The sequence below is a fragment of the Oryctolagus cuniculus genome, chromosome 3 (assembly GCF_964237555.1).
Source record: "Oryctolagus cuniculus chromosome 3, mOryCun1.1, whole genome shotgun sequence".
NCBI lineage: Eukaryota > Metazoa > Chordata > Mammalia > Lagomorpha > Leporidae > Oryctolagus > Oryctolagus cuniculus.
Genome location: NC_091434.1, coordinates 8,610,245 through 8,624,572, shown reverse-complemented (window position 1 = coordinate 8,624,572; position 14,328 = coordinate 8,610,245). Strand labels below are relative to the sequence as shown.

General features: G+C 50.5%; 1 protein-coding gene across 12 annotated transcripts in view; it reads right to left on the bottom strand.

Annotated features, from left to right (window-relative positions):
- Nucleotides 1-2,823, bottom strand: part of SP110 (SP110 nuclear body protein) — a 42,932-nt gene extending 40,109 nt beyond the window's left edge. For all 12 annotated transcript variants that reach the window (XR_011387068.1, XR_011387069.1, XR_011387066.1 and 9 more), the window contains exons 1-2: nt 2,672-2,823; nt 928-1,075 (exon numbers count right to left, since the gene is read on the bottom strand). Coding sequence is in view for 7 of the 12 variants with exons in the window: in XM_051849066.2 (XP_051705026.2) it covers nt 928-1,074 (147 nt within the window). In the remaining 5 variants the exon portion in view is untranslated. The remainder of the gene's footprint in view (nt 1-927; nt 1,076-2,671) is intronic.
- Nucleotides 2,824-14,328: the final 11,505 nt, after the last annotated feature.

The following is a 14,328-nucleotide window of genomic DNA, read 5'->3' as shown; positions in this document are numbered from 1 at the left end:
AAAGATATGCCTACTCCGAACCCACCAGGGTGAACGTGTTTGAACAAAAGGTCTCTGCAGACATAATGAAGCATCTTAGTGGCCATCACCCAGGCTCATCCCTAAATCCAAGAGTTCTTGTAAAGAGAAGAAAAGGGGGGGAACAAAAAAGAGAGACTGACAAGCAGAGGCGGAAGCAGAGATGGAGACAGAGGTGGAACAGCGCGGCCACAGGCCGAGAGCACCAAGCACCCCCGGAAGCCAGGAGAGCGCCAGGGATGGGGCTCCCTCAAAGCCTCCAGCAGAATCCAGCCTGCCAGTGCTGGGCTCTGGATTTCTGGCCTCCACAGCTGTAAGAGAATGCATTCCTGTGTTTCAAATCCCCTGGTTTGAGGTCATTTGTTATGGCAGCCCCCGTGGGGTCTCGTAAGCTAAGGCAGCCTGGGTAACACCACCTCTCAATTGCTCCCACCTCTGTGAGTACGAAAGCACACCTGGGCTGGGCATCCCCAACCCTGAAGCCCCAGGGCTTATTTTTTTTTTAAGATTTATTTTATCTATTTGAAAGAATTACAGAGGTAGAGAGAGAGAGAGAGAGAGAGAGAGGTCTTCCATCTGCTGGTTCACACCCCAATGGCCAGAGCTGAGCCGATTGAAAGCCGATTGAAAGCCAGGAGCTTCTTTCGGGTCTCCCATGTGGATGCAGAGGCCCAAGGACTTGGGCATCTTCTACTGCTTTCCCAGGCACAGTAGCAGGGAGCTGGGTCAGAAGTAGAGCAGCTGGGACTCCAACCAGCGCCCATCGAAGATGCTGCTACTGCTGCTGCAGGCCAGCAATTTAACCCGCTGCACACAGTGCCGCACTGGGGGGTTGTGGTTTGAGAGCTCAATAATTGGGAGCTCCCGACAGGGCCCAGGCCACCATGAGAAGCGGTCAGCAGCACCCACCGTGTACATTCTCTCCGTGATGAAGGCTTTGTCTCGGAGGCCTTCGAAGAAGGGAAATGGCTTGTGGATGGCGTAGGCGATCTCCAGCTTCCGGCACGTGAAGTGCTGAAGAAGAGCCTCATCCCAGGCCGCGGGCAAGGTGGGCATCCTGCGGAAAGAGGCCGGCTCAGCCGCTCTGCGCATTAAACGGCACGCGCAGCCAGGCACTCGGGCCCCAAGCATCCCTCCATGCACTGGCTGCCCGAGGGGCGACGGGCAAAGGAAGCAGTGGTAATTCCCAGAAACAATGCAGGCCAGCAACAGGTGACCTTGTGATGCTGAGATTCCAAACGGGCAGGCACTTAAAACAGCAGCTGCTTCTTCTTCTTCTTTTTTTTTTACAGGCAGAGTGGACAGTGAGAGAGAGAGACAGAGAGAAAGGTCTTCCTTTGCTGTTGGCTCACCCTCCAATGGCTGCCGTGGCCGGCGCGCTGTGGCTGGCGCACCGCGCTGATCCAATGGCAGGAGCCAGGTGCTTTTCCTGGTCTCCCATGGGGTGCAGGGCCCAAGTACTTAGGCCATCCTCCACTGCACTCCCTGGCCACAGCAGAGAGCTGGCCTGGAAGAGGGGCAACCGGGACAGAATCTGGCACCCCAACCGGGACTAGAACCTGGGGTGCCGGCGCCGCAGGCGGAGGATTAGCCTATTGAGCCGCGGCGCCGGCCTGCTGCTGCTTCTTTAGGTGCCTCCTGTTTGCCAGACTTTGTGCTAAGGGCTTCATAGCCACTTATCTGATCCTTACAAAACTTTGGCGGGATGGTTACTATGATGGTACCTGTTGAGGACACTGAGACATAGAGAAGTTTTTATTATTTGCTTTCAAAACTACTTATGTATTTAAAAAGCAGAGAGGCAGAGTCCACACACCCACACCCACACCCACAATTCCAATTGCTGGTTTATTAAAACACTGCTGGCCCAGATGGAAGCCAGGAGCCAGGACTCAATCCAGGTCTCCCACGTGCAGGGCAGGAACCCAATTTCTTGAGATACCACCTGGTGCTTCCAGGGTGCACATACGCAGGAAGCTAGAGTTGGAAATGGAGCCGCGATTGGAACTATGAAGCTAAATGCGCAATGACTATGAAAACACCTTAGCCCACCAGTAGTCAGAAAAGCTCAGGAGAAGAGAGCTTGATAGCACCGTTGCCTACAGAATGGGAACATAATAGCACTAATCACGCAGGTGGGAATGCAAACAGGTGCAAAAAACTCCGTCTTCAGTATCAAACACCCTAGGAGATGTACCCTTGGAATGCGCACTCCTAGGCATTTATCTCAAAGAAATATCACGAATGCGCTTATAGAAAATACATCAAAAGGTCACCACATGCTAGAGGGGAAATGGACTCTCTTCACAGTCTTTGCACGGCGGTTAACGAATGAGCTGCAGTGAGCTTTGGACCAGGGCAGGACCAGAGTTTGGGAGAGGAGGCGGGGCGCATCTCCACACACTGAGCTTGAACCCCGGAGAGAGGGAGCGCTGAGGCGTGTGTCAACTTCGCCTCCATGTCCCCCCTTTTTTGCTGTCTCCCCACAAGTCCCACAGGCCCTCTGCACCCCCTTTGGAGAACGCTGTTTTGCAAAGAGACAGCCTCAGAGTAGCAATACTTGAGTTTCACCCCGCAGCGGCCTCCAGGAAGTTCACCCCAACAGCCCCAGCCACCAGCAGCAGAGAACAGAGCAGCAGAGCCCAGAACTCACCTGGGGGCTGGGGCTGGGGCTGCGCCTACCCCTCTCCAAGCTTTCTGTGCGCAGGGGACACAGCGGGAGGAACAGGAAGTCGGGGCACCGGCCGCCGAAACAGCAAACTGCCGCCTCCAGAGGAAAGAAAAGCGAAAGTGCTCGCTCGGGCGGAAGCTGCAGGCAGGGCTGGGCTCTGGCAGCCTCGCTGCGGGCCCCCGGGGCAGCGCGCGCCCCGCAGGTCGCGGAGGGGATGCGGGCCCAGCAGGACCAGCCCACAGAGGGCGCGCAGAGGGTAGGGGCTCCGGGGACCACCCCAGGGCCAGGGGAGCTGGGGGTTCACTGTAGCTTCCTCCCTGCTCCAGCCATTTCAGTTCCCCTGTGGCCTGGCTTCATCCAGTACTGGGGATGATGAAAATGTTTAAAACGCGATTGTGGGCATGGCTGCCTTGCTGGAAGTCACCAGATTTTGACAAGCAAACCGAAGGGGTGGTCGTTTGATCGGGCACTTGGGATGCCCACGTCCTGCCTCAGAACGCCTGGGTTTGACTCCTGCTGGTGCACACTGGGAGGCAGCAGGGACAGGTTAGGTGGGCTCCTGCCACCCACGCGGAGACCAGCTTTGAATTCCAGGATCTTAGCTTCTGCCCCTCCCCCGCCACTGGGGGAGGGGTGAGGATGGGAGCTGTGTGTCTCTCCCTCTCTGTCCCTCAGTCTGTCAAATACACACATACACACACCAGGAAACCAAAGGGGCTATGTCAGAAATGCCTGGATTTGTCAAAGTAAGATGATAACGGGAGAAAATGGAAACAAAAGGGAGGCTGAACACAGCACTCCAGGCTCAAGAGCTGGGGGACAAGCCAGTGTTGGGCACCCGCAGTGTGTCATCTGCCCCAGGCAGAGTGAGGCTGGGGGGGGTCTCCAGGGCCATGACCCCCGCAGAGGCCACGGGCACCTCCTTCTGCACCCCTGCTCTAGGACCGGCCCAGCTCTGGCCATTTCAGCCATCTGGGGAGTGAAACCATTAGCCTGCCCTCCCTCCCTCCCTCCCTCCCTCCCTCCCTCCTTCTCTCTCTCTGCCTCTCTGTAACCCTGTCTTTCAAATAAATAAAGCTTTAAAAAAAGAAAAGATGTCTAGCAAACATAGAAGTTTCTATGGGAAACTGTAAAATATAAAAAAAATGCAGGGGACTGGCATTGTATTGTAGCCAGTTGAGCTGCCTCGGCTGTGCCTGCCTCCCATATGAGTGCTGGTTTGAGTCCAGGCTGCTCCACTTCCTATCCAGCTCCCCACTAACGCTCCTGGAAAAGCAGCAGGTGAGGGCTCTTTTCAGCTCAGGTTTTTGCGGGTATAAAATGCGTGTAGGTTTTGGGGGCTCTTCCTGAACGTGGCTGGCGCCACACTGGAGAGACGACCTTGCCATCCCCAGCAAGTCCCTGGGCACTCTGCACGTGATCTCCATGGCCCCAGCACCTGGCCGTTCATCACTAATCGGACACGGAGGCACTGGGTGTGCACTTTTTCTGCGTGGTCCTGTGTCATCACGATGCTTTTGAGCTGCATCCTTGCTTGGTAGGTCAGTAGGACCTGCCCCTGCAGCGCCTGTGCTGCCCACTCTGCACATCCTGTCTGAACAGCATGATGTCCCTGATGGGATCAGCCATGTGATGCTCTATGGGATGTCAGGTATCCCGTATATTTGGGCTTCATTGTGACAAAGGGAAGGTGAGTTAATAGATCCCCTAGACAAATCTGTAATTAGTATTCTTTAAACATTTTATTTATTTTTATTGGAGGGGGAGAGGGAGAGAGAGGAAGATCCATTAGCTTCTTCATTTCCCAAATGCTTGCAGCAGCTGGGGCTAGGCCAGGGACTCAGTCCAAATCTCTCATGTGGGTGGCAGGAACCCAACTACTTGAACCATCAGTGCTGCATCCCAGGGTCTGCATTAGCAGGAAGCTGGAATCAGAAGCGAGAGCTGGGAGTCAAACCCAGGTATTCTAGAGGGGGATGCTAACATCTTAACTGGCATCTCACCTACAAGCTCAGTGCCTGCTCCTGTAATTAATATTCTTATGTATCATGCATGAATGCAAGCTATTCCAATCAGAATGGAAAAAATAACATTCACCGAATCTGTGGCTATGCGCATGCACCTGGGGCCCAAGGAATGACCTGGGGCTTGCATCTAAGCCTGGCCCTCCACCTTCCCACAAAATCTGTGAGCTAATTCCAAGAAATTGGTCTTCTACCTGAATTAGCCAGGGTTTTGGTTACTTGTGCCCCCAAAGAGTGGTTGATTTAAAAATTGAGTACCAAGGAATGAACTGTAGGCAATAGACCTTCAAGTGAATGTGATTCTTCAAGTGAATCCATCTGGGATTGGTTGTCTACCGCGACTGGACACAAGGGTAGGGGACATCCCATTAGCCTTGAAAGATGATAGTTTGGCAGACTTTGGCAAACTGAAACATAACAATGCATTAGGATCAAGACTGGGCATTCCCTCCCCATTCTGCTTCCACTGTCAGATCGTAGTGCATTTAGCAAAATGGAGAGAAATCTATCAGGTTGAATGAAAGTATCAGTTTGGCCTAAGTCTGGTTGGGAAACCAGAGCAGGGAGGCAGGCTGGAAGCTCAATAAAGGAAGACCGTGGGGGGATGGTCTGATGGTCCTTGTTTGCTTGACCCAGGTCTCTCCTTGATCCCACGTCTGTAGGCGCTGGACAACCAGGAAGTTGTTCCTGGGCTAATGCAAAGTAGGGCTTGCTTGTAAACACGGCAGGGCTACCTCTGATGTCCCAGTCTCCCCACCAGTCAGCCGAGGAGCGCCCAACACCGTGCGCTTACAAGCAGAGGAAGCTGGCCCATTCACCAAGATGCCCAGCTCAGCAGTGGCCCGGGTCTGCCTACTGTCCAGGAGCAAAGAGAGGGCGACCCTAAAGAGCAATGAATCTCACAAAATGTCACCTTCCCCTACTTCCACCCTCCCTGGTGAAACCCCGCCCTGAACCAGCCTAGATCTCCCCCAGACCCTTTGCAAAAGAGTTGGTTAAAAAGATAAGTGGCACAGGGCAGCTTGCAAAACAGATAAGAGTCCCCAGCAGGCTGCCGAAAAGCCCCCTACTCCCCCTGGTAAGCAAGCCCCCTTCCGCCCGCAGCAAGTTCCCTCTGCAACCAATGAAAGGCCAGTCCCACGAGCGTGTGCGCAGTGTCTTCCGAGACTGTCACCACCTCTATGCTTCAGGAAAGCAGCCTGTCTCTGTTGGGTCTGTCTCCATCTCCCTTTTCCGTCTCCTATCTGAGGTATTCAAAACCCAATAGACACCCAAGCAGGCTGCTGTAGTCTGGGCCAGGCCATGTCTGGGCTGCTGTGCTGGGAGCAGATTACAGCTGTGCACAAGCAGAGGCTCTGCTTGTCAGAGACGGAGAGAGAGAGGATTAGAGAGAGGCCAGGAATTTGTCTAATCGTTTTTTGGGTAATTTGGTATACTTTCATAGCACTTCCTTATACAAGATCTTTTCTTCAACCACCAGAATCATTCATGAGACAACAGCCTTTACTTACTTAACTTTTTTTTTTTTTTACTAAATTGGAGTTTTTCCATAGAAGTTTTGTGTCCTTTTGTTGGCCAGCTTGTGGAGTATAGGAGAGAGGCCTATGTATTAGATCAGAGAGGAGACACATATGGAATTTCCATCCCTTATATCTTATTTAATAGTAGGGTTGTATTAGATGTGTTAGTTTTTCATTGCTGACTTCAAACATAGTGGTTTAAGAAAACTCCCCTATATTATGCCCACTGCCCTGTGGGTCAGAAGACTGGAAGGGCTCCACCCTCTTCAGCCTGTGTGAGCCTTGGGCCAGGGTGTGCGTGGTGGGGAAGCATGGCCATGTCCTCTCTTCTCAATAGCAGCAGGCTTGGGTACAGGTTGGAGGAGGTGGAAGAGAGAGGAGAGGAGGGGAGAGCGTGGCAGGGTCTTGCCTGCCAGGCTCAGCTGTGAGCTGACACAGGAAGGGGAGCTGGTGTTTTCTGCCATGAGATCCTTTTATCAACTCCATCGCAAGCCAAGAGAAAGGGGTAGGGCACATAGTGTGACTTCTTTTTAAATGATTTTTAAAAATTTGTTTTCATTTTATTTGAAAGGGAGAAAGACACACAGAGAGCTCTTTCGGCCACTGGTTCACACCCCAGATGCCCACAACAACCAGGGTGAGGCCAGGAGCCTGCGTGTCCCACGTGAGTGGCAGGGACACGAGTACTTGAGCCAGCATCTGCTGCCTCCCAGGGTGCACAGTAGCAGGAAGGTGGACTGGACACAGAGCAGCTGGGACTCCAAAGGCTCGCCCCTCGGTTTTGTTACGAGTTTGCTTATTAATGATACAAAATTAATAAGCCTTGTGGGTTCTTGCCTTATAGTCAGAGAAGGATTCTGAATACTGGCACACATAAACCAGGCAGCATGTTAAGTTTTAACTTTTATTCAGTGAGAGAAATGCATAGGAGAGTGAGGGCCCTATCTAAAAGAGAGAGGGAAATCTGGATTCATACCGAGCACCAGGAGCCGGCCACGTGGAGAGACACGCATGGGGCAGGCGGCAATGGTGAAAAGGGGCAAAAAGAAAGAGCCAGGCCACCATGTTCCAGGCCTTTAATCCACTTCCAAAGGGGCGTGGTTCTTAGTCTGATTGGCAGGTGGGCGCACAGGTGTGGTCAGGTAGGAGCATGAGGTCACACAGGGGACGTGGTGAAGGTGTGGTCTTCCAGCTCACAAACCTGATCAGTTTTACCCCGCATGCCTGCCTTCGTCAGTCTGACAACGCAAAGGAAATGAAGGCTTTCCTCTGCTTGGATGTGAGCGAAAGGCGAGTGTGTGTTCGCAGGGTGTCGGGTGCATTACGTCAGGATGTTAAGGTGACCGTGATGAACCTAGCTGCCTTGGACTTTCCCAGTTTTGCCACCGCAAGTCAAACTTCTTGACCCTTAGCTTGAGAAGACTGGAACAATTGGTCACTCTATGAACTTTTGAGAAAACAGGAGGAAGTGGAAAAATCTGTCACACTGACTCCTAGAGTTTAATTAATACCAGACGTAATGATTGTTTTAAAATAGCTTTAAATTACATTTTGACCAGAATAATATTTAATAGGGCCTGTGATGTGAACTCGGTGATTTTTAAGTAAGAATCACAGCCTGGGGACACAATCATAATTGGGTCTTGCCTTGCTTAGCCAGACTATTTTGAGAGTAAAACACAATAGTTCTTTGTTCTAAATTAGCTGGATTTGAGCTCCAAATCTCCATATACCAAGAGCTCCATGGACCGGAGGGAACTTCAATATGTTTTCTTTTCTTTTTTTTTCCCCTAAAAACACCACGCTTAAGCAGGGAAATCCAACAGATCTTCTACCCCAGAACAGGAGTAACCGGGCAGGGATGGATGGATGGGCATCAAGAGAGAACCCTGCACTTGCTGCGCTGCCCAAGAGTGTGGGATTTAGTGTCTGCCGGAGGGTAGCAGGGAAGAGCAAGGCATCTGGGTCTCGTCTCACTGGGCTGTGAGTTTGGATCCCTGGAAGAGAAGGGAAGAGTGAGGGGGAGAGGCCCAGAGATGTGCTGGCCTTCCAGAGTGCTCTTGGTACCTGTGTGAGAAGGGGAGGGAGAGGACCCCTCAGACAGCCACACCTGGTGGATGACCTTCCCTTGCCTGGTGACCCCGCCCTCCAGGGGCAGGAAGAAGGGGAAACAAAGATGCATTTGTCTCATTGAGGACCACACTTCAGCTTTTCAGCTGTGTTGCTCAGCCTAGGCTGTTAATACCTCACCTCCTGCTTCCGCTGGTGTATCCAATTCCCCTAGAACTGTAGAGCTCCTGTAACCTTGTCTAAATATTAAGAGTGACCACTTGCAAGGCTGACACTTTTGTTTTATCTCCAGATAAGGTCTCTAAAGATCAATGATTGCTCCATGGACCATTTCAGTCTTGAATAGCGGGAAACCCTCTTGGTAATTGTTTAAAGAATAGAAGCGGGGTTCCACCACCAAGCCACGGGGCCTCACTGGGTTTGGTTTGTGCTTTGCTGGCCTGGAGTGCTCATGGTGTGCTTGGAATTCATAGCACTTGCGACTGAGTCGCATGGAAAACACTTCCTCATGGAGTCTATCTGGGTCCAACCCATATTCCCAAAGCATGGCCATTGGGGGATGGGCACGGAACACAAAAAAGAAGAGAAATTTTGTTTTCCTGCTTAGAGAAAATAAAATGCACTCGCATGACAGCAAACACTGGGATCCCTGTCACCGGCCAGCTGAGTGCCTGAGAAGTCTCTGCTGCTGCTCCTGCGAAGTCAATCACACTTTCTCTTTGGAATGAAGGGTTTGGAAGACTCAGTTCTCTGCGTTAGCCCTCTCCTGGTTTAGTCGTTGCATCCTGACTTCTCGTTAGGCAGGAAGCTGCAAATTAGCCTACGGGTGCGAGACAGGGGCCTGAGAGAGCCAGCATCAACAGAAGCCCATCTTCCAGGTGGTCCCAGCCCTTCCCCGAGTTCTCCCTCCTCACCACCAAGTGGGTTACCTGGCCTGATAAACATCCTTCCTCCAACGCAGGCACCCTAGAGGGAAGCCCCTTGGCCCGGAGCCAGCAAGACTCCCCCTGTCTGATAAATTTGGAAAGGAATTTCTTAATTTACACTCAGCAAACGCTTTGTCCTGGAGGGGAAGGGGGAAGTGATAAAGAGAGACTCCCTTAAAAACCAGGAGCCTAAACAAAGACTGCACGCTCAGCTCTCTGCTCTCCATTCAACCACATAACCTCGCTCTCCCACAATCTGAGTGACGGGGCTCTCTCTCTCTGTCCCTTCCATTCTGATGGATGTCCTGCCCCCAATAAAACCTTGCTACTTTGCTCTCTGTCTCATGCCTGCATTCTTTGTTGTATGAAGACAAGAACCCCACGGCTCCCACGGCTCCCACGGCCTTTTCTCCAGTGACGTTTCTGGCAACCACGGAGGGACTCTAAGGAGACTTTGAAGGTTGAAGGGCGGGGACCACCTGGAAGGTTATCAGGGTCTGAGCAGGAAAATGCTGGGTCTGGAGCTTCCATGGTAGGTGCTGGTCTTCAGGCCCTTCCCCCCCACACACATAGGCTAAATTTCTGACTACCTACCTAACGTTGTCATTCTAAGTTAAGTGGATTTTAGGCCTGCCTTTCTTCCTCTGTGAGCAAATAGAAAAATACAATCAGTCACTGATGATCATTGCATTGCATTATTTTGGTGCGTTCCAAAAATTCCACTTAAATGTCACTTTCCCAAAGCCTGTCTAATACAAAAAGAAAATGATCCAACTCCTTGCTTTTAAGATACCAAGAATCAGATGACTAATTTTAGGTTCAACTTACATTTCATTTTCATAGCCCCACATTAGTTTTTTTTTTTAAAGCTAATTGAGATTAGTATTCACTTCTCTCAAGCAGCAATATATCAAGCGCTTAATATATGCCGAATTTAGTTGTTCATCTACTAATTTATTTCATGTTTGCAACAAATATATGCAATCAAGTGATGCTTACTGCTATTACAGAAACTAAAGTATTCACAGCAGATTGAGACAAAACTACACAATTAACTGGAGGCATTTTAGGTTGAGAGGGACAGGGAGAGGTGGAGACAGAGCGAGGTGGCAGTTCTGTGACTTAAGAGGCTGAGACGCAGGCTGTCCCTCTCACCTTGAGTGAAGATGTTTGTACACTGATGCCGAACGTGTCACTGACAAGACCCCGCGGAAAAGAGTCCAGTCAAGAGGCAAAGAAGAAAAGAGGAACAAATACATCTTCAAGAACATAAATATCTAATTTCCTGTGCTGTACACTGTGCTTCCAACAAAAAACAAACTTCTCTGTTTTGTGTAGCTGAACCAGCTGTTGGAAAATCTATCACACTTAGTTCTTTCCTAAAACATGCCTAGGCAAGAAACTAGCAACTTGGCGATGCATCTATACCAGCCTCCACGGGTCCAGGGGCTGCCTCCACTGAACTGATAAATCTCAAGGCCAATGCTATCTAAGGGGTCTCACCTGAGTGGTTGCACACCGCAGAGGGCCTGGAGTGAGGGGCAGAGACGGTGTCCTGAGGCTGTCTCTTGTATGGGCGTGGGCCTATGCCTTGACCTCTTTTGCCTCAGTTTTCTCATCTGCAAAGCAATAGGGTGAATCAGGCCGCCCCCTTCTCAGTCGTCCCGGTCCCGATTGTCTGCCTCTCTCCAAACGCGTCTCAGGCCCACGGATCCCGCCCCTTGTTCCCAGCGGTGGCTCTGCCACATGGGTTGGGATTAGCTGCTCACCCTCCTAGAGTTCATCCGAGGACCTCTCACGCCTGCGTCTGTGGGATCAGCTCTCCAGATTATCCCACAGCACACTGCGTCTCCACCAGGTTGCCCCGTCACTGTCTGCTCTCTGCCCACCTGTTAGTCCAGGCCGGGAGATGTGTAGCATGCACGACTTTGTCCCTGGCTACCTGGCCGCCGTGAATGGTGCGGCTGAGAGCTCCCCTAAGAACAATGACAGCGGCTCTATGTTCCTTGTCATGTAAGAGCCAGCGATCAGGAATCTTATCAGAAGGGGGTTACGATGGTCTCACTGAAGCCTAATTTCTCTGCCAAAGCATTCTGTTTTGTGTGCAATTTGAGGGGTGAAATTGGGGTACACATTCTGTAGTTATATATCAAGAATGCAACTCAAGGGGCCGGTGGCACGGTGCAGCAGGTTAAGCCGCCACTTGAAATTCTGGCAGCCCATATCAGAGTGCCAGTTCAAGGCCCAGCTGCTCTGCCTCAGAGCCGTGTCCCTGCTAATACTCCTAGGAAAGCAGTGGATCAAGTACTTGGGCCCCTGTCACCTACATGGGAGATCAAGAAGGAGTTCCAGCACCTGGATTTGATTTGGTGCAGCTCTGGTCATTGCAACCATTTGGCAAGTGAGGATTTCACTCTATCTGTGTCTCTTCCCTCACTTTCTCTGCCTTTCTTTCTTTTTTTTTTTTTTAAAGATTTATTTATTTATTTGAAAGTCAGAGTTACACAGAGAGAGGAAAGGCAGAGAAAGAGAGAGAGATCTTCCATCCACTGGTTCACTCCCCAAATGGCTGCAACAGCCAGAGCTGTGCCGATCCGAAGCAAGGAGCCAGGAGCTTCTTCTGCATCTCCCACGTGGGTTCAGGGCCCAAGGACTTGGGCTGTCATCGGCTTTCCCAGACCACAGCAAAGAGCTGGACAGGAAGTGGAGCAGCTGGGTCTCGAACCAGTGGCGATATGGGATGCCAGCACTTCAGGCCAGGGTGTTAACCCACTGCACCACAGCGCTGGCCCCTTCTCTGCCTTTCAAATAAATAAATGAATACTTTAAAAAAAAAGTCACTTGAAACAAAGATTTCACAGCTCTAGAGATTTGTGCAAGTTTCCTAAGTACCTCTTTGTCTTTATGGGAATGAGCTTGATAGAGGGGAGGGGGCACGTGCAATTGTAAAGCGAGGCCCAATGCAGACAGGTGCACGAAAGCACAGAGGCGAACCTGGATTTCCAGGATCCTTTATTTTCTGCAGTGTGTGGGAGATCGAGGGAATTTTTCACAAGGAGAAATTGAGATGAGGTGGGTTTTATGGTCTTGTCCGATTTGCAATTATTATGTGAAAGAATCGTAAGAAATGATGGCATTGCTCGTGTGAATTTCACAGCACTCAAGGAATTGGAGTCCTAGCGTGGCTTGAGAGGAGGGGAAGGGATCTCTAAGATACTATTTCCACACTAAAAGGTCACACGTGGTAGGTGTTCGCTTCCACGGGAAGGTGGCCACAGAACCACGGAACTTCAGTCCATGGGTGGAAACGAGCTATCTTTCACTTTGAATCAGCCACAAAAGGAGTGAGGCCCTCAGCCTCTACTTTAGCTCCCTCATCGCCTCTGCATCACCACTGCCAGGGTAGGCGGCTTGGTGTGGGGAGGAGCAGCGTGGGAGCCGTCCTGACTGCCATGCCAGGAGTGACTGCTTCCTTCCCGGTTGAGATGGGGACTTTTGGAGCCTGGGATTTCTCAGCTGAGAAAGGGGATGATAACCATGTCTCATGGTGTAGCTGTGAGAACGAATCTGCACAATGGTTGTAAAATACTTTGTGAGCATGAATTCTGACACTCCGTCTGCCTCGTGTGATGGGACTTGTCTCAGACCTCTCAGCACGGCTCTTTGTACACCCATCAGCAGAAATGCTCACTCTGGGATTTTTTGAAACAACTTCTGTATGATTCACCTATCATACAATGCACCACCTAGAGTTTCCGGTTTTGGGAGATTCTCAGGACTAAAGTTATCACATAAGTCCACTGCTAGAACATTTTTCTCTCCCCATTAAAGAAAACCTCATATCCATTACCAGTCAATACCCATTCCTATCTCACACCACCACCATCGTAACTACTCATGATCTACAATATTTTGTAAAGATTTATTTATTTGGAAAGCTGAGAGAGAGAGAGTTGTTCCATCTGCTGGTTCACTCCCCAAATAGCTGCAAGGGACAAGGCTGGGCTGGACCAAAGCCAGAGTCCTGGAACTGCATCCAGGTCTCCCACACAGGTGTTAGAGATCCAAGCACTGGGGCCATCACCTGCTGCCTTCCCAGGAGCATTAGCAGGGAGCTGGATGGGAAGTAGAGCAGCAGGGACCCCAACAAACACTGTAACTAATGCAGGATGCTGGCATTGCGAGGGCGTCCTAATCCACTGTGCCACAGTGCTGCTCCCCATGTCTATACATTTGCCTCTTCTGGGCATTTTATAAAAAAAGAAATCATCTCATGTGCAGCTTTTTGTGACTGGCCTCTTTAGATTAGTATTATGTCTGCAAAGTTCACGCATGTAGTGGCACGTGTTATTTCTTCTTTCCTTTGTATTGCCAAAGAAAATACCCTTCCTTTGTGTAACTGTGTCATGCTGTGCTTACCCACTGATCAGTTTGTGTTGTTTCCACTCTCGAGCTATTATGAAGAACGCTCTTTAGAACACATGTGCGAGTTCTGACTGAGGCCTATACCCAGGAGTGGAATTGTTGGGTCATATGGGAATTCCATGTTTAACTTGTTGAGGAACCACTTGACCATTTCTCACAGTGGCTGAGCTATTTTAGGTTCCCATGAGTAATGTGTGGGGGCTCCAATGTCTCTCCAGGTTCACCAACACCTAAGTAGCTCTATGGATTTGCATAGGTAGTCTGTGTTTGATGGAACGTGATCCTTCTATTGGGGTTGTATGTGGAGGGATTTAATGCTAGTTTAAGGTCAAACGCAGAATAAAGTCTACAGGAATCAGTGAAATCTTAGCAGGTTGGAAATGACATTAAAAACAATACTTTGGACTGACATAGGGCTTTGAAATGACCTCACTGTCTCTCTGCCCAGCAAACCTATATTCAACTTAAGTGATCAGTCAGGTATCAGCCCTTCCTGAATGTGCACTGATCTGGCCCCTCTTCACCCCTTCCCTGGCTTCCTGAGTGTGCTGCCAAGGGTCTGACACCCAGCTGAGATGCACTGAGTGTGGGTTGATTGGATGGTCTTGGTATAAGGAGTCAGCCTAGAGTGGAATTGATGGGAATGGAAAAAAATGATAAACGTGTGAGATATC